Source organism: Podarcis tiliguerta (genome assembly GCF_965153285.1).
Source record: "Podarcis tiliguerta genome assembly, chromosome: 10".
NCBI lineage: Eukaryota > Metazoa > Chordata > Lepidosauria > Squamata > Lacertidae > Podarcis > Podarcis tiliguerta.
Window position 1 is genome coordinate 55,307,725 of NC_139543.1, and position 22,363 is coordinate 55,330,087.

A 22,363-nucleotide genomic window follows, 5' to 3' on the forward strand; every position below is an offset into this window, starting at 1 on the left:
TCTTGCGAAGCACGGTTTCCCATAGGAAATGCATTGACGGTTTCCCATAGGAATGCATTGACGGTTTCCCATAGGAATGCATGGACGGTTTTAAGAAAAAGGCGCAAGACGTTTTCATCTTGCGAAGCAAGCCCACAGGGAAATTCGTCTTGCGAAGCAACTCAAAAAATAAAAAACTCTTTTGTCTTGCGAGGCATTCGTCTTGCGAGGCATTCGTCTTGCGAGGTACCACTGTATAAATAATAAATAATAAATTATTATTATTATTATTATTATTATTATTATTATTATTATTATTATTACCTAATTGGGAGTGAATAAGGAATATCTCTCTAGGATAATTCTCTCTCTCTTTCTCTCTTTCCTGTCCCCCCAGGGGTGCAGCTGAAATCTATCAATGACTTTCTGTTCCAGTGCCAGATTGACAACATCAACCTCTTCAAGGTTAGGAATGGATTGGTTTGTTCCAGTGTCTGGAATTGTTCTGATAGGATTTGTGTGAAGCTGAGAACTCAGGTCCCAGCTCTGAAGAGTGTTTTGTTGTTTTTGTTTCAACTACTTATTTGTATTTTTAGCTTGTGAACCACCCTGAGATCTTTTGATGAAGGCTGGTATAATTAATAATAATAATAATAATAATAATAATAATAATAATAATAATATGTTCTGTTTCCAAATCAAAACATACTGCATTCCAGTATGTGTTTTTATTTCCTCCTCTGGACTTGCTAAGCAACGAAGTGTAAAGTGGTGGTGGTGTTCCCTTTAGCCAGCACCCCATGTTTTCATGAAGAAGAAGTTCCAGCGGTCATCCACAGTGCGGGGGGGGGGGGGCTTCTTGATATTCAGGGATGAGAAAGTGAGCGGTAGCATGTGAGAAGGCCTATTCCTGGCTGTGGAATGCCCTCCCCATGGAATAAGGACAATAGGAAACTGCCTTATACCAAATTGTTCCATCTCGCACTGTATTGTCTACACTAACTGGCAATGGCTCTCCAGAGTTTCAGGCATAGGATGTTCCCATCCCTCAATGGAGCTGCCAGGGATTGAACCGGGACCCTTTTGCATGCAAATCAGATTCCCCACCCCTGAGCTCTGGCCCTGCCCTGGTGTTGACAACATTCTCCTTTCGGTGCCAGCTTAAAACGTAACCCATTCTCCCAGGTGTTTATGTGAGATAGGTCTGCTTGAATCATCCGCAGCATCTTCTGAGTTTATTTTAATAGATATTATCTACACTTGTTTGTAGCATTACACTTTTAAAAACTTATTTATAGGGTTTCTTGATTTTCTCCCCTGTCCATCAGCATAAGGTCTTTGGGCAGGTGAAAACAATATAAAAACACAATATTAAAAGCAATTCAAACAATTTACAAACAGAGCGATAGGGTGGGCCATAAAGTACATGAGTGTCAGGTGTCAAAGGCAGACAGGAGAAGCTAGGCAAGGTAACGCATTCTGGAAATGGCTGCACTTGAGGCTGGGATCTAAATCTTTTAAATATGCAAAATTGGATATTATAACAGACCTCTTAGAATCATAGAGTTGGAAGAGACCACAAGGGCCATCGAGTCCAACCCCCTGCCAAGCAGGAAACAATGACTTGCTTCCTCTCTACTGGGCTGGTTTTCTGCTGGCAAGGAACATACTCCATCTCTCTAGAAGAAAATGCATGTGTGTGTTACTTAACAATGATCAAGGACTTTCTCCTCCTAGAAGAGCCAGCCACATGCTTGGCAGTGGCAGAGTGGCAACTCTCGAAGCTTGAGCATCCTTGGAGCGTGGTAGGAATCCTTTGGAGGGCTGCTTGCTTCTGCCTCTTACAAATCCACCTCTAACGTAAACCTGTGAAGTGAAGTGTAGTTCAGTCTTCTGCTGGAGCAACTAATAAAAGTAGTTGAGTTGTGACAGTTGAACAGAGGCGGCTGGGATATGGAGCGAGCTAAGCAAATAAGATGAGTAAGAGGCGTTCCATTGTGTGTTCTCTCTCTCTCTCTCTTCCAACAGGTTCAACACTACTGTGCAAAAAGCCTCATCAGCAGGAAGGTATTGTTCTTTCTGCCTTTTATTCTGCTAGAATGGGGGCAGGTACTTTTTGCTCAGATGCCTGTACAAAAGCTGCTTGTTGCTGCAACATTTTTGCAGGTTTCTCTCTGCAGTCTTGGGGACTAGAAACTCTCCCCCCTTTCTCCCCTGTAAAGTAAATCCGAGGAACTTAATGGAACTGGTTTCTGCAATTTCACACAAAAGGTCACTTATATGAAGTTGCTCTGAATGGTTGCCAGTTTGAATTTTCAGAGCAAAAAGGTAGCACTGGGGAAGGGACTGTTTTCTGGGGGTGGAAATTAATAATGAAAATATTGTGTTTTTTTGTCTGTTCCCATATCTGCTGCTGATACCATTTTATTCCTGGTTAGGGCTTCTGTCTCCTTACTCTTTTTAAAAAAATGTTTTTATAAGATTTGCAAATGTAACAAGCAGAACATCAAAGTAAAAAAATAATTAAAACAGCCACAAAGAGGAATAAAAATGCAAGATAATAATAATATAGCAGCAACAACAACAACAAGCTTAACAAAGAATGAATAGCATAAAATACATTTCATCTCCTTTCTACAGTGATCCCAGCCGATTGGGCATCACTTTATAGCCAAACCTGTACATTGTCTGCATGTAGAAGTTGCAGTGGGTTCTAAAGTTCTTTTTTACCATGCCAGATTCTGCAGACTTTGCAGGAAAGGTCCCTGAGCGTAGAACCAGTTGTTATGGGCAATACCTTAATACTGTCTACATTTTGGCAGCTCTTTGGCTTTGTCGAAAGGTATGGGGCGTCTGGAGCTCTGAAAACTCGGAAAGAAGACCAGAAGATATCGGGCTTGCAGAATTTCCTGCAAACCTTGAACAAGAGGCAAGAGAAGGAAGGTGGGCTCAGGTGTTGTGAAATGGGCTAGAAAAGGCAGAACCAATTATAATGGTTGCCAGTGCAGTGATTTTGTAACCCCATGGGGATGCTGGTGTATCCTCTGCCTGTGTGTGCTGCCCTTCCTCTCAATGGAATCAGACGACCCACATGTATTCTTTTACATGTATGGGATTGCTCACTGTGGAAATGAATGGGGCCTTTTCAAGCATGCAAGAGCTTCAGGTCCATGTGGACCAGGGTGTGTCCGTTCACTCCACCCTGGGGAGCAAATTAATTTACCGAAGCTGTTTCCTGAATGCCGTTTCTTCAGTTAGGGGGAAACAGCTTGAATTTTTTCCTTCTTTCCAAAATAAATTAAGTTTTGATGGGGCCGTGGGCATTTTTACACAGGACACTTAGACCGAGACGAGCAGAGAACCTGCATTGGCAAGAGTTTCATCACTTTCTCTGCTTGATATCATTAACAATTTTCAGATGTGGTATGAATGAAAATGGTCTTCTGAGCTCGTTACCCTCCTAGCTGCTGAGCATCCCCTGGCTTTGTGGCACTAAGTTCACCAGCTGAGGTTGCTCTTTTGGTCTGCAGGGACTCAACACAGCTCCCCTGGAGAGGCTGAGGATGAGCAGCCAAAAATGGCATCTCCCCTAATGCACATTGAGGGGTTCCTGGCTGCGCTCACAAATGCAAACCAAGATGGAAGAGTCATCCTCACCCGGCAAGGTACGGGGCAAGTTGACGGGCGTATGTTTTAAGTACATTATTTAACTAAAATTGCAGTTGCTGGTACAGATGAGGCCTGGGCCACAAGGATTGAAAAGCCCCTTGCTTCTGTGAGAAGCCACTCTCTCTCATTGAGAGAGTTTCCCCCCAGTTTAGTTCAACGCAGCCTGAAAATCTGCAAGGATCTGTTTGCTTGGAGCCAGACGTGGGACAGGAAAACCAACAGTGCTCTTCTGGTACAGGCAGCAATGGTGCTGTCAACCCCCCCCCCCCCCCCCGCTCTCAAAATGTATCTTTAGGCGAAATTACAGTGTTGGGTAGATGGATAGCCCACTGTCAGGATAGCTGAGATTCCTGCATTGCTGGGGATCAGACTAGATGGCTCTTGGGGTCCCTTCCAATTCTATGATTCTGTGTTCCTTTTCCAGGCACTTTAGCTCTGAGCAGCCTCAAGTTTCTTCTTCTGAATCCAGCGGTGCACTTTGCCCAGGTGCTGAAGGAGTGTCGGGCCGTGGTCATTGCTGGAGGCACCATGCAGCCGGTGAGAGACATTTCTTGACATCTCGAGACTTTGGTCTGGTCTGAGTAGCGGTTGCTTACAAGCAGGCAGTGGTAGAAGGGGCTACACGCTGTCTTTAGGAAGCTGTGAACTCACACTGAAGGTTAACCAACGAAGTTGCACTGCTTTTATCCTAGTTGCAGAATTTGGAGCAGGAAGTATTGTAACCTTGGTGATAGATGGGACCCATCAATCACCATGAACATAAAGGGGGGGGGGGGGGGAGAGCTCACATAATGCACTTCCAGAATGCCCACCTTTGGGTAACAATTTTATGTCGGTTTTTTTCTCTCCTATCATTTTATCAAAGGATCAGGAAAATCTGAATTAAATAAGCGTTGGAGGGGGAATGATGACAACAGCTAGAGGCCCCAAATCCACTTTAAACTGGTGGTGTATGTGCACAACCTAAGCAATACACAACCTAAATCTCCATAACTTTTATGGAAGCCAGGAAAGGTGCCTCCTTGAGTCTTTGGCTCACATAATCACCACCATCATCATCATCATTATTATTTATTAGAAGCTTGACATTCAAGCCTATGCTTCTTTGCCCTATTTCTTCAGGCTGCCTGCTGCTTTTGATAAGTCCTGGATCCTTAGCCTCTTGTGTTTGACCTTCAAGCGGTGATCTTGCCAGGAGGGGTCGTTTCAGAAAAATCAGGATTTCAGTAACACCATGGTGGCAGGACCAGTCTCTGCCAGGCTTTTTGCATCTGAGCCCCAGCTGCTGGCAGCGTATAAGTGGAGCTGCAGAATATAGGGGGTGGGGAAAGGAGTAAACCTTGGGTGTATAGCTAAACAGCAAACCCAGTTGGAAGGGGGCTGTGCTGTCTTGCTTGTTTCAGAAGTCAGGGAGGAATGTTTTTGTTCTGCTTTCCTGCTTAAGGTGTGTTCATGTACACACACACACACACACGAGATCCCAAATTCAATCCCTGGCATCTCCACGTAGGGCTGGGAATGTTCACGGTCTGAAACCCTGTAGAGCTGCCGTCAGTCAGTGGGCACAATGCTGAGGTAGATGAACCCAGTGGTCTCATCTGGTCTAAGTCAGCTTCATATGGTCGTATAACTAGGTATGAAAATTGTTGGTATGGATTTCTTTACAGCCCCATAGCTCTAAGCTGTACCATACAAGGCCAGTACAAGCCCCTTCATAACTGGGGAAGAGGGAGGAGGATGGGCTTTGACAACGCATAGCTCAGTTGGTAGAGCATGAGACATTGTGGGTTCGAGCCCCCCGTTGGGCAAGGTTATAATACTTCCTGCTCCAAATTCTGCAACTAGGATAAAAACAGTGCAACTTCATTAGTTCATGATTATGGAGCTGCACTGGCTGCCAGTGCTCTCTGTCTCCAAGGCCTTAACATTGGTTTATAAAGCCCAAAGCAACCTGGCTTCTGTGTACTGTGAGGGAGGACTGCAGCTCAGTGGTAGAGCATCTCTGCATGTGGAAGGCTCCAAGTTCAGTCCCATGGAGAGCTATTGCCGGTCAGTGTAGACAGTACTAAGTTAGATGGACCAATTGCTTGACTCGGTATAAGGCAGATTCCTAGGTACTTAAAAAGGCCACCTTATTCCCTTGACCACTGCACAGTCTTCGTATTCGGCCACTGAGGCATGTCAGCTGTCCATGACGAGAAGTTGTGCATGGAGTGTGGCATCATGGGGACTGTGGAACTCTCTGCCTCATGAAATCAAGCTGGCACTATCTGCTGTGATCTTTAGGTGCCAACTATAAAAGGGTTAGTTACTTCAGCAAACCTTCTTAAGGAAAAAAGATGCATTTATTTTTTTAAAAAACCTTGTTAGATGGCCCATTTTGTCCTTGCTGTTTTCTTGAATACATCTTGCTTCGGTTTTTTGTTTTTTAGGATGTTTCGCTTTTAACCGAGATCTGATAGTGTTCTCCTAGCAGTGCAGCAATAAAACAGTTAGCACATTTGCAAAGCTAAGCTGGGTTTGGTATGGTTTCAAACTGGATGGGGTTCTGCAGTTTCCTGCATTGCAGGGGGTTGGACTAGATGACCCCAGGGGTCCCTTCCAACTCTAATGGTCCTCTGTTTGCAATATAGAAAGGAATAAAATAAACAAAATATGATGATGTGATGAAGGAGCCACTTGGTGGCAGTACTGTACTTCATTTCCTAGCATGGCCAGTAGGACTGAGGGAGACAGAGTTGCACCATCTGTAAAAGCAAGTCAGATGGGACAGAAATAAGAGAAATTGTCAGGGTATGCACTGTATTCCTGAAATGTGGGAAGGCACAAACTTTGCAAATGATCTTGTGGCCATTTAGTCTTCTGGATGCAGCCTAATAATTACACACCACTTTGGTCTTCCAGATGTGGCATACAGCTGGTTGGTGTCACAGTTCAGTTGTGATGTTGACAACATGCTGGTGTACAGCCAGCCTTAAGGATACAGTGGTACCTTGGGTTAAGTACTTAATTTGTTCCGGAGGTCCGTACTTAACCTGAAACTGTTCTTAACCTGAAGCACCACTTTAGCTAATGGGGCCTCCTGCTGCCGCCGTTCCGCTGGAGCATGATTTCTGTTCTCATCCTGAAGCAAACTTCTTAACCTGAAGCACTATTTCTGGGTTAGCGGAGTCTGTAACCTGAAGCGTATGTAACCTGAAGCGTATGTAACCCGAGGTAACACTGTAGTTTGCAAATCTGGGTTTGTCTTGCAACGCAGGCATTATATGAAGGACTTTTCACTGAGGGTTTCTGAATATTATTTTTGAACGTTACTTATTTTAGGCTGCCTTTCTGAACAAAGTCTGCTCAAGGCATTTATAGAGCATAAAATCAAGATAATACAACATTAATACTTTAAAACTTTTTTTAAAAGTTCCAAAAAATTCAAAAATAAGAAAAGACCACACACCAGAGTGATAGATTTATTAGAAAGTTGTTCTCTTACTCGTGTGCTCTGGAGATGCAATGGAAAGAGTTGGGCCCGCTCTTTGTTTTGCTTATTTATTTTATTAGGTGCATTTATAACCCACCTTTCATTTTAGCAGATTCCCAGGGCAGATGACAAGATACAGATTCAATAAAATTGCAGAAAAACAGCTATAAATCATAAAAGCTAGCTTGACAGCAGCTAAAGTCACAGGGCAGGCTGGCAACCACAGCTGAATATTACTACAGTGCACCACTGAAATATTTGCCTTGTGGGTGAAAGGGATTCTGGGAGGTTCTGTAGGCATCTCAGAAACAGGGAAGCGATATGCTGAGAGGGTTGGTTCTGTCTCTTGAATGGCTTCTTCCCGTGGTGCAATGGGTCAGTGTGTCTGACTGGACCATAGTTTGCTAAGGGAGCTCATTCCTTGCATGCAGGACACCCAGGTCCAGTTCTTGCAATTTACACTTAAAAAGATCTCAACTAGCAGAGCTCTTTAGAGCTGCTGCCAGCTGAGTAGACAATACTGGGCTCTATGGACAAGTAGCATGAACTGGTGTATATACAGCAGCTTCCTGCATAGGTAGCAGGATTTGGTTTCTGGGTAGGAGGACTTGGGTGACCTTGGCCAAAATCAAGGGGAGAGCACATGAGCCCATCTAGCCCTGCCTACTGCTTGAGCCTTCCTAGATTTTTATGAAAGCCTTGTGACTTGCAGGTGGCCGATTTCCGGGAGCAGCTGCTTGTCTGCGCTGGTGTTGGTGCCGACAGGATCGAGGAGTTCTCCTGCGGTGAGCCTGGGAGACAGGGAAGGGAAAGGAGTGCTTTTAAAATTACTATTATCATCCAGCAAATTGCAGTGGGCAGATGGACCCTGCCTGCCTGTTGCTATGGCACTGTGTGTAGCAAAACGTTCCCTGCTTCATCCTTGCCTGCTGAAATGCTGCAGCCCAGTGGCCTCCCACCTCCAGCATCACTTTACATGGGGAATCCCTGGCAGCATCCACAGTGGCAAATGCAGCTGTACTTGCAATAGGCTGAAAGCAAAAGGGCCAGAACTGCTGTCTTCCTCCCTCCACTTAAAAAACCCAAGATGGAAAATGCAATGATGGCTGCAGGTTCCAGTGAATTAACTAGGGCTTCCTGCCATATGAACATGACTGTGTAGAACAGGGACATCATGTTTGGGACAAGTGGGACCTGCAACAAAACACTGCTCCCATTCAGGGTTCCAGCCAGCCATGCCTGCTTCCAGCAGACTCCAATCCATGCCCCCCAAGACAGTTGTCATTCCTTGCCCACTGAGAATTTGTCTGCATTGGACTGGTGTGTGTGTGTGTGTGTGTGTGTGTGTGGTGTCCACTTAGGCTTTCTCTCTCTCTTTTTGTCCTTCTCAAACCTTGGGGTTTCCCTAAGCATTCCTACCTCCCCCCATTCTGTTTGTGGGTGGTGCCCTTTTGGCTGTGTAAGGATTCACACTTGGGTAATCGAATTTGCTATTAGCATATGATAGTTAAGAGCCAAATGATCTTTCTCTCCTGCTTGCCAAAGTAGGAGTGATTCAGGGCATTGTTTCAGGGACCCGTTTCTTTAGGAGGAGAGAATCTTGAAGGCGTGGGTGTCACCATGGAAATATGCCTGTTTACAGATCTCCAGGCTGAGAAGAAATGTCACAAAATCAGCAGTCAGTGTGGCTCATGCCAGTCCCCAGGCAGAATCAGTGCTTGCTATGAGAATCCACAGCTACTTGTGTTATGCGCAGGTGTCAGTGCCAAACTCACATCCCACCTTCCTTTCCGTGTCACCCCTTCAGTTGTGACTTTCAAGCGTTCAGTCAGGGAGTAAGGAATCCTTGCTCCGATTAAATTACACCTTGTGTTTTTAGTGGCTCTCTTTAAGGTGACTCTACCACACAATTTAGGGGCGCGGGTGGCGCTGTGTGTTAAACCACAGAGCCTAGGACTTGCTGATCGGAAGGTCGGCGGTTCGAATCCCCGCGACGGGGTGAGCTCCCGTTGCTCGGTCCCTGCTCCTGCCAACCTAGCAGTTCGAAAGCACGTCAAAGTGCAAGTAGATAAATAGGTACCGCTCCAGCGGGAAGGTAAACAGTGTTTCCATGCGCTGCTTTGATTCGCCAAAAGCGGCTCAGTGATGCTGGCCACATGACCCGGAAGCTGTACGCTGGCTCCTTCGGCCAGTAAAGTGAGATGAGCACCGCAACCCCAGAGTCGGCCATGACTGGACCTAATAGTCAGGGGTCCCTTTACCTTTACCACACAATTTGCTTGACCACTAAGATCTGCTGGTGATCTGTGGGTCCAGAGGTGGGCTCGGATACGGCTTTGCTTCCAAGCGGCTATGAAGAGGGATGGCTGTTCAGCTTCACTGCCTCTCATTCCTTCTGCCTGCTTATATGTTGTCAGGTCACGTGATTCCCCCAGACAACATTTTACCCATCATCCTCTGCAGCGGCCCATCCAACCAGCAGCTGGAATTCACCTATGAGAAGCGAGGCCTACCTCAGATGGTCAGTATCCATCCCACTCCTTTGACTGTTCAAGATATGTCGCTTCATGTTTTGAGCTTGCCGGGGGGGGGGGGGGGGAGATGCAACAGGCCTTGCTGGATCAGACCAGGCACTCAACGAGCCCAGCATTCTGTTATCACAGCAGCTGCTTGGATGTAGCAAAACTTACTCCATTTTGATAGCCTTTTCAGAACTGGCAATGCGCTTCGTACAAAATAATAAGCCACCGCTGCTAGGACAAATGAGGTGAAGGAGAGGAGGGTAGCGGGTGGGGCTTGCGGGCTAGCCCCTTCCTCTGGGCCTAATACTGGGCCTAATACAGGCAGTGGCTTTTGTTTTGTTTTTTAAAATATTTTTATTAGTAATTTCAACATAACAGTTTATCAAAAAACATATCATCCTTAAAAATCCCCCCCTATTTTTCCCTCCCTCCCCCAATTATAGCCCCCCCTCTCCCCCCCAAAGACTTCCCTCAGCTCCTCTTTCTGGTTTATCAACATATGTTATTTTCTGTATGTTACAAAACTGTGCAGATCCTTAATTTATCTATCTAGATGTTATCAATAAGAAGTTTGTGAATGTTTATTCAGCAGGCAGTGGCTTTTGAATCCGGTGCACTAAAAATTGTGGTGGCTTCTTTTCTCTCTCTAGATGGCTGAGGTGGGGCGGATCCTTTGCAACCTGTGCAACGTCGTCCCTGGGGGCGTGGTCTGCTTCTTCCCCTCTTACGAGTACGAGAAGCAGGTTTATACGCATTGGGAGAAGACCGGGGTGCTTAACCAGCTGGCCTCTAAAAAGAAGGTAATTGCTCGGCCTGGTGCTGCCGGTGCTTTTAAGCGGAAGCCCATTCGTTCTGGAATCAAACCATTATTGGCTGATTACAGTCCTCCGCTCTGTTTTTTGTTCCCTCTCCTTGAGTTGTTCCCGCTGCCTGCACAGTGAAGCAGAGAGGATGTTTGTTTATATGTCCAATTCCCCCCCCTCCCGCCCCCCCCCCCCCAATAATGAATAAGCAATACTTGCTGGGCGACTGATTGGTGTACTTGGGTCTAAATTAGATTAAGCGCTGCTCCATGCTTTCTCAAAGCGCAGCAAGCTTGGCTCGTTGGCAGCGGAGGCAGACGAGAGCCCAGAGATGAGGGCCATTTGAAATTTATTTTGCAAATCGAAAATTAAGCTTCTGTAACCTGGAGAGCTAAATCCTGAGAGTTCATTGTGAGCACAACAAATCATGAGCAAACGGGACATATGGCATTGCATAATAAAAACCCATTCAGTTGTGTGTGTGTGATTCTCAATTTGTGTCCTCATAACCAGGTTGCCCAGGACTCAATTGAGGAGCATCACAGTCAATTGGGGATTTGAACCTTAGTTTCCTACTGGCAAAATCTGTGTTTTTAATTAAAATAAATAAATAAAAGCATAGCGAAGATCCTCTTGCTGTGACGGTGCAGATGCTACACTGGTCTGAAGAGGGTTATTCCGGTACCAAGTCTCTTGTCGTCTTCCTCCATGTTTCCTGCTATGATGCTGCCTGAACTGGTTGTGCCAAAGGAGCAGTTAATTCTCAGTGGGGAAGCCGAGGCCTCCATATTTGGTCAGATTCACCTGATTCTTGTCTAATCTGTAGTGAATTTAGAAACAGCTGCTTGAATATTTTGGACCAAGGTCGAGTTGTTTTTGCTACTGCCTGGAGGTGTACTGTTGCTACACTTACTGAATTGAAATTCTGGGGTGGGTTTTTTTTTTTTTTTGTATTCTGTTAAGTTTGTTTGCTATTATGAAATTGTTCTTGCAGTGGTTGATCCTGTGATGTATTGCTGATCTCCTTGTATTAAGCAACTTTCAGCATGATTTTTGTGTGCAGAAAGACAACATGCAACTACAGTGGTACCTTGGGTTAAGTTCCAGAGGTCCGTTCTTAACCTGAAACTGTTCTTAACCTGAAGCACCACTTTAGCTAGTGCACAATTTCTGTTCTCATCCTGAGGCAAAGTTCTTAACCCGAGGTACTATTTCTGGGTTAGTGGAGTCTGTAACCTGAAGCGTATGTAACCTGAGGTACCACTGTAAACTGATAATGATAATGTGCTTTGTGTAAGTTCAGCATCTCTCCATCAACTGATGTTTTCTGCATTTTTTAAACAGATATTTCAGGAACCAAAGCGAGCAAACCAGGTGGAGCAGGTGTTGGCTGAATATGCCAAGTGCATCAAGGTGAGAGCCATGGGGCTGGCAGGCTGCTAAGGTACTTAGTGGGAAAAGGCAGTGCTCTTGTATCAGCTCAGCCAAACGGCCACTCTGCTACTTTGGCCCAGAGGTGGGCTCATTTCCCAGCCTTTAACCACCCACCCCTGGGGGCGGGGCTTTCTTTTATGCAGCGTTGCAGCCAGTCAGGAGGCCCCATGACAGGAGCGCTGCTGTTCTCTGTCGTTGGTGGGAAAATGAGCGAAGGAATCAATTTTTCTGATGACCTGGGAAGGTAAATGACTGGCTTGTGATAGGAGATGTGGAAATCCCACCCCCATTAACCCTTTCTCCCCTGTGCAGTTCTGCAGCTGAAATACTTTCTTGTAGTTCCAAGTTTTTTAATTTGGCAGTGAGGTAGAGGGGCAAAGGAAATGTTTTACCGTAGTTTGTTTTTTGTTTTTGCTTGAAGCCTCCCAGAACGGCCGGGGCAGCTTAGTCGGATGGGTGACATATAAATAATAAAATCATTAAATGCATAGACTGGAGACTTGCAGCCTCTGGATGTTGGAAGGACTTCCTTAAGCGATGATTTGCCTTGAGCAAGATGCAGTCGTTTCCTCTTGAGGCTTGTCCTACCCCACTGTTACTTAGAGGACTAAAATAGGTCTCAGAAATTGAATTGAGCCAGAAGTGCTACTAGAGGCACAGGTTTTCACAGGGAGCAAACTTGCGCTAGATTAAACCTCCTCCACACCCCCACGGCAAAAAATGGTTGCCCGAATTCTGTTTCAGTTTATTTGAAAGTTTCCTGAGCTCTTATGCATAATTCCAGGAGGAGGAAAACTGTCTTGCATCTAATGTACTTGCTCCACAATCCTATTAATGCAGTGTTAGGATGAAACATGGCCTCTTTGACATTTTCCTGCTAAAAGGGGCATTGTGGTATTATTACAAAAGCTAACGAAATACCTGTGGTGGGTGGGTGGGTGTCTGTCTTCCTCTCTTGTCTCCCCCGCCCCCCATTCCTAGGTGTGTGATCATGGTGGGCATGCCTTACCCCAACATCAAGTCTCCAGAACTTCAAGAGAAAATGGCATACCTTGACAAGACTATGGTAACTGTCCACCCCTTTCCACTCTCGCTGGATCCGCTTTGCAATGTGGCAAAGCAGCTTAGGGACACACTTGCATTATGGATAACTCTTTGCATAGCCATGTACCTTTTTGCTGTTCTTGGGAAAGAGCTATTTCCCCACCACCACCTCCCCCCCCCCCATTGACCACCCAAATTAGAAAGTTAATGTTGCTCCTTTGAAACCCAAAGTGCTTAAACACACACACACACACACACACACACACACACACACACACACTTCATTCATCTTAAGTGAGAGAGGCTTGTAATTACTCCCCATTCTTACATGAGGTTAACAGCTTGGTCCTTGTAATGGAATTTAACTACTGCAGTATCAAATTAGTGGCTGGTAACAGAGGCTCATAGCATCAGGCAGAACAGCGCTCAGGGCTGCTTCACAGGGAGCTCATAAGACAGCCTCAGCTGAAAACTTTATTACATCTGAGGTGAGGGGGAAACTGTGCACAGTTCCTCTTAGGTGGCTGATTCATCGCTCCTTGATACTGTGACACGATTCGCTCGTCGTGCATGAGCCTTGCATGTTGTATTAATTGCCCTTAATGTCTCTGTGCGTGGAGAGCACTGGCTGTTTATTGGCTTGGGAATGAGATAGTGCTGTTGCTTTCATGATGTAAGGGTTCTGGGGGGGTGGGGTTGTTCTTTGGTGTGTTTGTACCTCAAGCAGCACATTTCCATGCTCAGTTCCTGGGACACCTCTTATTTTTGCTTCTTATGCAGGGCCCAAATCAAGATGGAATCTCAGGCTTTGAAATTCATTTGTCATTACCTTATTCGAAAGCTAAGCAGCTAGACAGGTGTTTCCCCATTATTTAGGATAGCTCCCTACTGCGTGCCTTTGAAAACTGACTCCTCCTTTTACCCTTTCTTCAAGCCCAGCTGTAGCTAGGACTGGATATGCAACCTGACTTGACTGGCAGGCCAAAATGTAGTTCAAGTCCTTGCTGCTTTCATACCTGCTCTGGTGCTGCCCTCTGAAACTGCTGCATTGAGGGTGGGTAGTCAGGAAGGCTCTTGACTCTGGGGAAACTTTGCTCATTGTTACCTGTCTCTGTCATCTTGGTTTCCCTCCTCCAGCCAAAAACTGCAGGCCAGGCACCAGGCAGAACTCTGATTGAGAACTTGTGCATGAAAGCAGTCAACCAGTCAATAGGTAAGTGCAGAATTCGCAAGTGGGTTTTGATGTTCTCCAAAAGAGCAGTGATGGTGGCTTCCTGTGGGCTGGCAGAATTTAGAAGCAGCTATTTCTGATGCATGTAGCCTGAACCTCAAGCAGTGAAAGCAACAGGAACAAAAGTACCAACTTGTCAATAATTTTGCGCAGTCCTCAAGCTGCCGTCACATTAACCCAGCCTTGTAAACAGCCACATGCCTAGCTGTTCATGGTAAGAGAGAATCTCCCCATAGCAGTAACTGGGCAAGGACGCTTTTGTAAGCCAGAAGAGGAACTAGTTTTCTTTCTCATGCAGCGGTTATCTCATATGTTTTTTTTTGGGGGGGGGGGGACAGTAATTCTGTGAACATGTGTAAGGTTGCCTTAGTGCATCACATTGGCTGCTCCTGCTGTAATAAGTTGACAGCTGATTGATTTGTGTGTGTGGCTTCTCTTAACAGGGAGAGCAATTCGCCATCAAAAGGACTTTGCCAGCATTGTGCTCTTAGATCACAGGTATGCCCGCCCAGCTATTTTCAACAAACTACCTCAGTGGATCAAGAGCAGGACTCAGACCAAACCTGTCTTTGGGCCAGCCTTTGCAGCACTAAGAAAGGTGAGTCACAATACTAGGCTCTGCTTATTCCCACAACACACACACACACACACTCCATGGAATGAGAATCTTGGCATTGGTTCTTACCATGGCCTGCAATGGAGGTTGGTTTATGAGGATGTGTGGAACACCAGCTCACCAACATCATCACATGCCTGCCTTCTTTCTTAAATCTAGTTAGACATAAAATTTATGGAAATTTCGAAGCTATTGAAAGGGGGGAAATACTTTTTCCTCCAGTTTTTTTCATGTCATTTTATTTCTGGATTTGGGGTATTTCCAAGCATAGGCCAGGTTCTCCCTCCCCCACATGCTGCAGAAAATGGAAGAAGTGTGTAAGAAAGCAAGAGGAGTTGGAGGCTGTATTGAGCAAAGCTCTTGCCACCATGTTGCAGGAGGGATGTGCAGAATTCCAGGCTGCATTCCTTGGCCTTGTTGTCCAGTCAAATGCAGAAGTGGCGTTACCATTGCTTACGTTTTTGTCTTTTGAATTTTTGGCCCAACAGATTTGCAGCAGCATGAATTGGATGGCAACAATATTAACGTTGCTCAGTTCTTTCTCCCACTCCAAGTTATTTGAGGCCTAGTTAAGAGGGCAGAAATATGTACTGGCTGTGCTAGTGAGAGGGCCACAAGCAAAGAAGGCACTGAAGCCTTCTCTTGTGACAATGGCAGTGCCCTCCAAGAGGAAGAAATACAACTTGGTGCTTGCTTGTCCTTGGTGTACGGGTTTTGTAACGATACTGTACATAGTTTTACGAAGAAGTCTTCCTGTTAAGAGTTTCAGAAATCATTTCAGGAGACTAGATATATTAAACACCTGGTCTATTTCATAATCCTTTTTTCCCTTCAATTTTTTTGAGGGGGAAAAAAAAAAGGCTTGGAAAAAGCCCCCCCCCCCCCCCGAGTTTTTCCATTCCCCCTAGGCTGTCACCTCTCTGCATCCAGTCCATGGGGGTGGCCCTGCCTAGCAGTTTCCTCCTGTGTCGCCTAAATGTTGGCATTGTAGAACTCGGCGGGAGAAATGGTGGGGGCACAACTTGGAACTAGTTAGTTCTGCCTCCCCCCTCCCCAGTTCCAGCAGGTGCTTAACGCCTGCTCAGGGCTCGGCTGTTGGGATTGTGCTTCTGGTGGTTCCACACCTGATGTAATTTCCATTTTCTGTTCTGCAGTTTCATGTGGAGAAGAGATCAAGTTGTGAGTCTCTGCCCTTCAGATAACGGAAATGCTTGCAGCTGCCTCATCCCCTCTGTGTGAAGTGCCTTCAGGGTTTGTTTATGTCAATATTGTTTTTGAATTTCTCAATAGCTAAAGCATTCTTTCAAACCTCATGCTCAAGGAGTTTTGTGTTGCCAAGCCTTTAGGCATGTTGCACTATGAGTTCAGGTTACAGAAACCCTGTGGGAGGAGAGGGGTCCTCTTCTATTTGTGCTAGACAAGAGTTGCTCTGTTCCTGAGGGTAAGTGAGCAGCTGTATCCCTCGTGATGTATCCCTTGTTCATTAGTCCCTCCCCCCTTGCATATTTGTACCAGTGGTGGTTCTGGGCCCCTCTCTCTCTTGTCATCTCTATAGATAAGGGCTGCCAAAAGTCTGGATTTTCCCAGACATTACAGGGATTTTCATTAGTGGAACTGATGCACTTTGTCCTGGATCCATAGCTGTCAACATTTCCCTTTTTTTAAGGGAAATTCCCTTATTCCAAATAGGATTCCTCGCAAGGAAAGAGAAAAGTTGACGGCTATGCCTGGATCTCAGACAAGTCCATGGAAAAATCGTGTTTTTGGGTTTTTTTTAGAACTGGCTTAGATGGGAGGGAGAGAAAACCCAAGCAGAGATTTTGGAGAATTGTAGAGGTCTGTTTTAACTATGCTTTAAAGCGTGAGAAGCCAAAGCTTCTTTCCCCTTCCCCTCTGCTTGAATGTGACCAACTACAAAGTGAAAGAGAGGGAACGTGTGTCAGGAGGACACTGACTGGGGTCACTTCAGCTTTTGAAGCTGTAAGCCAGGCTGATGAGAAGTTTAAACTGAATAAATCCTTTCAGCAAAGGGAGTGCTAAGCTTTCAGCTTGCTTATCTGAACTTTAAGCAAAAAAGTTCCTGTTGTCAGAGCAACAGCCACAGGACTGGTGAAGTAGTTACTGGTCCATCCAGGGAAGAAGACAAGCTGTGTTTAGGGGGAGAGAAGGAAGAGAGTGGGATCCCTTTTAAAGCCTCAGGAAAGAAGGCACAGATCTTGCATGCATGCAAGAACTAAAGAACGGAAGGCTTCATTAAACCACTTGCTCCTTACAGCCCTCCATGCATTAAAAGTGGGACCCACCTTTTACAGTTCCCCAAGTATTCTATAAATGGGAGACCGTAATATACATAGCCATTTGATAGCTAAGAACTCCCGGCCAATTATACGTCCCTGTTAAAGATGCATCCAGCCGTTAAGTGCTCCCCAGAGCAACTAGAAAGAGCTTCCGCTGCCTTAACCTAATGTGACCATAAGCAAATGTAATCTTTCGTCCACAGATAATAGAGGGTAAGGAGAAAGGGGAGAGGTAGATTTACCTCCTGTATATGATGATCTATTGTTTGGGGGCAAAGAGAAGAGAGAACTGGAGAATGAGTTTTTTAATACTAGTGTAATTAAGCTTCTCCTGTGGCCATTCAAATGGGGCAAGGTGTATGTGTAGTGTTCCCAAAAAGCTTAGTGGCACTGGCTGTGAAAAAAGTGGCATTACCCCTGTCTTCCTGGGTAATTTAATTTTAATTCTGTCTTTTACATTCTGCACTGAAGATACACAGCAGAAAACAAATCAGCAGTTAACTTGCATTTGACTTTTAAAAAATCAGTACTCTATTGCATTGACAGGTCAGGGTGCTGCTTCCTTGCACAGCCAACTACATAGAAAAGTGGGCTGAGAGAGAAAATAAAAAACCTCTCCCAGTCCTTAGGCACCCTTCAAAGCCCATATCACTCCCCCCTGCAGGCCTCAGACCAAGGAGGGAAATGTTTTTTTGCTGACCAGAACGGCCTTGATGATGCTCTTTCATGCATCCCATCCCATTGCAGGGGCAGCTCTTCTCAGAAGTAGAGAAACTAACCTGACTTTGGTCTTCTGGGCGTGAGCAGCAGGTCCTGCAGAGAGGGCAACTTGAGATGGTTCACACAGCTGGACGGAAGCAGCAGCTGTCCATCAATAAGAATACTTGGCAAGAGTTAGAAACAAGCCAGAACGGGGAAGGGGAAAGACAAGCATCTGATCTCTTGATGAGACCAGTGTGTCCCTGACCAGAGCTTGCCCCTTACTGAAGCGCTTTCTTCAGCCCAGCAGCCGTCCCAGGTTAACAGCATGGAAGTGAACTCACGACAAAGTCCCAAGAGCAGATCTAGGACTCCCAGTCATCTTCATCCTCTTCGCCAGCCGGCTGCTGGGGTGGCGGCAGAGGGGGGATCGTATCAGAGATGCGGCCGAAGGCGCCCGCTGGCACGTTGGGGGTGTTGCTGTCTCCTCCAGCTGCAGGCCCTTTGCCGGAGATGCCTGCATTGGGAGGAAAGGAAAGCACACACTGCATGAAGCCAGTGGCAGCCGGTGAGCTAGAGGGCAAGGGAAGCAAGCTAGGCTCAGCAAACAGAAGCAGGGTGAACCCGAAAGCTTTCTGTCGAATCCAGTGCCAGTCCCAGGAAAGGAAGGCTTAAGGCAGAGACAGAGAACCTTTGCCCCCCCCCCCCAAGCTGCTTTTGCACTATAGCTGCCCCCTGTCCCAGGCAGCATAGCCAGTTCTCAGGGGTGATGGGAGAGAGAAATTCCTCATTACGGGCTTAATGGGAGGAGAATGCCTCATAGTCCTCAGAGAACACCATGGTCAGGCCTGGACCTAATTCTGTAGCAAGTGTTTTGTCTTGCCACTGCTCATGTTTCCTTCTCAGGAACTCAAGAACTCCAGCCTGCAGCATACTGGGACTTTACAGAAAAGTATTATACAGGGCAGGGAGAAAGTAGATACAGAAGATTTTTTCTCTCTCTTTATCTAACACTAGAACTTGTGGACATCCAACAAGGCTGAATGTTGGAATAACTTAGGACAGGTAAAAGCTTTAAAAGAGGATTTTGGACAAATTCATGGAGGAGGAGGAGGGCTGTCACTGTGGAGGCAGTAATTTGTCCGCATACCAGTTGCTGGAAACCATGGGAAGGGCAAAGAGCTCTTGCACTCATGTTCTGTTTGTTGCTTTCCTAGAGGCATCTGGTTGGCCACTGAGAGCAGGATGCTGGACTAGATGGGCCATTGGCCTGATCCAGCAGGCGGCTCTTATGTACAGCCAAGTCAGCAAAAAGCAATTCCGTGCTATTTTGCTGCACATGGATTTTCAGACTGTTGCAGTGAGTTTCACATTAAGAAACACAGTTGGAGCCTGTTTCAATTGGTAGGGAGCTACAGATTTTGCTTCAGATGTAACAGATCTGGGAGCAAACTGAATTGTCGTGGTGGAGAGGCGAGAGAAGAGTCCTGCTGCTGCAGTGCACCCACTACAGAAGTCTTCTAGCTGTGCTTGATTTGGCAAACCCTGCCAATCTTTTGGGAGTGACATTAATACTTTTCTAGTACAGATGAAACCTAGAGACGGTGTGAATATTCATAGTAGGGCTGGGTGCATCTGGTTTGAACAGGTCAGCCCCAATTTAAGCGAAAGGGAGCCATCCATTGAGCACTGCTCCACTCAAGATGGGCTTGCCCTTGCCACCCCTGCTGCTCTGCCCTCCCTGCCCCTTTCCCCCACCCAAAAGGGCCTTAAAACCCTGGGGAAGGAGGAAGAGTTAACAAGCAGCAGAGGGCAAGAAGAGCAGCTTAGCTGGGATATCTGAGTGTTCATATCCAACACTCGAGAAACCTCTTGACATTATCTGAGTGACTGATTAGTTTGGAACACTTGGAGAATCCAAATTCATTTTGACGGGGGCAAAAAATACCTCTTAGCAGCAAGCCACCCAGTTGACAGACCTTGCAGAGCAGCAGGTAATTCTGCTCGTCAGCATGAGACCCTCCCTGCTGGCAGGAGGGGGGAAAAGTCCCATCTAGTCCAGCATTCCCCACAATGGCCTGGGATGTGGAGTGCACCTGACTTTCCCCCCCAATGGGGAATCTCTCACACAGAACTGATTCTGAAGGTTTGAAAAAAGTGCTGGGGGAATCTAAATCTGCATAATGTGTAACTTGGCTCTGAACCTCTTGATCAACTGCAAGAAGAAAGCCATACTTCCTGCTGTCAGGAGGCTCCCTAACTTTTGCCTTGCTAGAAACCTGGAGGGGGCTTGATGCATCTTAACATACCTTTGCGCCGGAGGACCAGTTTGTTGAAGAGATCTGACATGAGGTCTCCACCCTGCTCTGTGGCTCTCACTGGGGGGGAAACAAAACCACAAATACAAAATCAGACAGACGATAAAGGAATGCAGAAAGTAGCAGAAGTCTGCTGGCAAATATATATATATAGTACTTGACAGACTTCATTTTTAAAAAGACAATGGTGGGATTGCTCTACCTGCACCACTGTGAAAGTCGATAGCAATATTGGTATACAATACATGGGCAGGGCTATGAGTGTGTTGCAGTGCCAAAGGAGCACAGAAACCCGGTCCAGCGCTTTCCTTTTAAAAAGCAACAAGGTTCTAGCTCTCATGGCTGGGCAGAAGGGGACAAAACCTAGCATTAGCTGACTCAAACTCCCTTGTGCTTGTCTCCCTGCCACCTGCCCTACCAGACCAAATGGGCCCTATTAGCGCCACACAGCTTATTTGAACCAAGCCTAAGAAAATGCAAGGCTGTGATGTAGCCCAAGCAGAGAGTGAAGAGGGCTTCGAAAAAGGCTAAGCCACGTTTTTAAGAGGCCACTTCCTCTAACCTGCCTCCTTGGTTCTCAGTATGAGAATGCTTCCCATAATAAACTTTCTAACCAGCAGCCAAGTCATTCCTGAGGAAATGCAGTAGTGTAGTCTTGCAGTTGGAGGTTAAATGTGGTCAGTGAATACAGGGCCCAGTCTGCTGGAGGGGGCAGCTTAGGCTCTGCCATGTTTGATCCCATTTGACACAACCCATTGGTTCTGACTGGGGGGGAAACAGAACGGGGAGAGCAGCCAGCACCTTGTTCTTGCTCCTTCTGCTTCTTCTTTTCCAGCTTCCGCTCTTTGACGCTGCGGAGGTTGGCCTTCCCAATGCCGCCAGCCTGGCGGATGGACTCCAGCAGAGTGGCCCGGCCGCTCGACGGGTTCACAACCTCCTTTGGCGCCCCCTGAACAGCAGCTGCAGAGAGGGAGAGAAATGGGCTCTTCAAAATGCCTGCAATGTGGTCCCCAGCAGGGACTGCATGCCTGAATTGGCCTTGGGGCCAGTCCAAAAGGATGCGACAAGATGCCTTGCTAAAGAGCTCTGCTGTTTTTGCCCTGGGAGCTTGGAGTTCTTGTGTTGTGGCTTTTTGAGCATCACATGTTAAACCACTCCACTCCCTCCCTCAAGGTCCCCCTGCTCTCTAGGTGCAAATCCCAGGGGAGGGACCAAGCTTGAGAAAATCTCCTTCAAAAGAGAGGTCAAGCTAATTACAAAATTAACAAATGCTGGGTGTAGTGGCTAGAGAGACTGAGCTGCAAACCAGTAAGTCCTCGGTCGAACTCTCACCCCAGCCCTGAACTTGCTGAGCGGACTTAGGCAGGTCACTGTCAGCCTCAGCTCCTCCCCACTCCCTCTGCACCCCAAATGTGTCATATGGGGGATAACAATGAGCAGGAGTGTGGAACCTGTGGCCCACCAGATGTTGCTAGGCTCCAACTCCCATCAACCACAGCCAGCATGGCTCAATGGTCAGAGATGATGGGAGTCGAGCTCTAGCCATATCCTGTGGGCTGCAGGCTCCCCACCCGTCCACCTGCAGGGCTGCAGGTTAGCCACCCCTGTTGTAAGAATTACAATTAGATTGTGCAGATTCATGAACACGTGAAAGGGTTATGCAATTGCATTACAATTAAATCTTCCAAATAACCCAGAAGAGTGCCAGCCTTACCTGACGATGCGGCACTGCTCTCTTTGCTCCCTTCAGACTTGGACAGAGGTGGGGCCTGAGGAGGGGGTGGGGGAGGTGGGGCACTCGCTGGGGGTGGGGGTGGAGGTGGGGGAGGAGGTGGTGGTGGCAGTGCACCTTCCTGAAGATCTGAAAGAGGGACAACAGAATAAAGATTAACAAAATGAAAGGGGAGTGCAAACGGGAGCCCTCTTCCCGCAACACTAGTCCTGCCCCCTAGACGGAGGGTGCTGAAGCTGTGGCCCTTTAGCTCTTACTGAACTACAGCTCCTAGTGCTCCTGACCATTGGCCATGCTAGCTGGAGTCAATAGAAGGGAGTCAACATCTGGAGCACCACAAGTTTCCCAACCCTGTCCTGGATGCTCCCAAGTTTTCAGTTCTGCAGGCCTTTAGGACAGCAATTAGTTGTACCCCCATGTTTCAAGAAAAAACACAATTATCACACAGATGGGCTGGGCGGAATGCAATAGTAATAACTCGCAGAAGGAAATGGTCTGACCCTTCTGCAACCAAATCAGACACCGTCACAACCCCAAACCTCCT

General features: G+C 46.7%; 2 protein-coding genes and 1 long non-coding RNA gene across 10 annotated transcripts in view; 1 reads left to right on the forward strand and 2 right to left on the reverse strand.

Annotated features, from left to right (window-relative positions):
* DDX11 (DEAD/H-box helicase 11) overlaps positions 1 to 16,081 on the forward strand; it is a 34,162-nt gene extending 18,081 nt beyond the window's left edge. For all 6 annotated transcript variants that reach the window (XM_083401439.1, XM_083401438.1, XM_083401440.1 and 3 more), the window contains 14 exons: positions 377 to 444; positions 2,008 to 2,046; positions 2,802 to 2,922; positions 3,510 to 3,644; positions 4,073 to 4,185; positions 7,836 to 7,908; positions 9,541 to 9,644; positions 10,296 to 10,445; positions 11,793 to 11,861; positions 12,026 to 12,126; positions 12,864 to 12,948; positions 14,064 to 14,139; positions 14,601 to 14,755; positions 15,928 to 16,081. In XM_083401439.1, the coding sequence (XP_083257565.1) occupies positions 377 to 444; positions 2,008 to 2,046; positions 2,802 to 2,922; positions 3,510 to 3,644; positions 4,073 to 4,185; positions 7,836 to 7,908; positions 9,541 to 9,644; positions 10,296 to 10,445; positions 11,793 to 11,861; positions 12,026 to 12,126; positions 12,864 to 12,948; positions 14,064 to 14,139; positions 14,601 to 14,755; positions 15,928 to 15,975 (1,337 nt within the window). In that variant the 3' untranslated portion in view covers positions 15,976 to 16,081. The remainder of the gene's footprint in view (positions 1 to 376; positions 445 to 2,007; positions 2,047 to 2,801; positions 2,923 to 3,509; positions 3,645 to 4,072; positions 4,186 to 7,835; positions 7,909 to 9,540; positions 9,645 to 10,295; positions 10,446 to 11,792; positions 11,862 to 12,025; positions 12,127 to 12,863; positions 12,949 to 14,063; positions 14,140 to 14,600; positions 14,756 to 15,927) is intronic.
* On the reverse strand, positions 8,449 to 9,534 carry LOC310658984. The gene is made up of 2 exons (XR_014502564.1): positions 9,385 to 9,534; positions 8,449 to 9,020 (listed from the first exon to the last, which is right to left on the reverse strand). It is a non-coding gene; the product is annotated as an uncharacterized lncRNA (long non-coding RNA).
* Positions 16,082 to 17,492: 1,411 nt separating the features above from the next.
* The window catches only part of WASHC1 (WASH complex subunit 1), a 57,161-nt gene continuing 52,290 nt past the window's right edge, over positions 17,493 to 22,363 (reverse strand). For all 3 annotated transcript variants that reach the window (XM_083401527.1, XM_083401525.1, XM_083401526.1), the window contains exons 8-11: positions 21,802 to 21,948; positions 20,889 to 21,047; positions 20,079 to 20,147; positions 17,493 to 18,286 (exon numbers count right to left, since the gene is read on the reverse strand). In XM_083401527.1, coding sequence (XP_083257653.1) covers positions 18,135 to 18,286; positions 20,079 to 20,147; positions 20,889 to 21,047; positions 21,802 to 21,948 — 527 coding nt within the window. In that variant the 3' untranslated portion in view covers positions 17,493 to 18,134. The remainder of the gene's footprint in view (positions 18,287 to 20,078; positions 20,148 to 20,888; positions 21,048 to 21,801; positions 21,949 to 22,363) is intronic.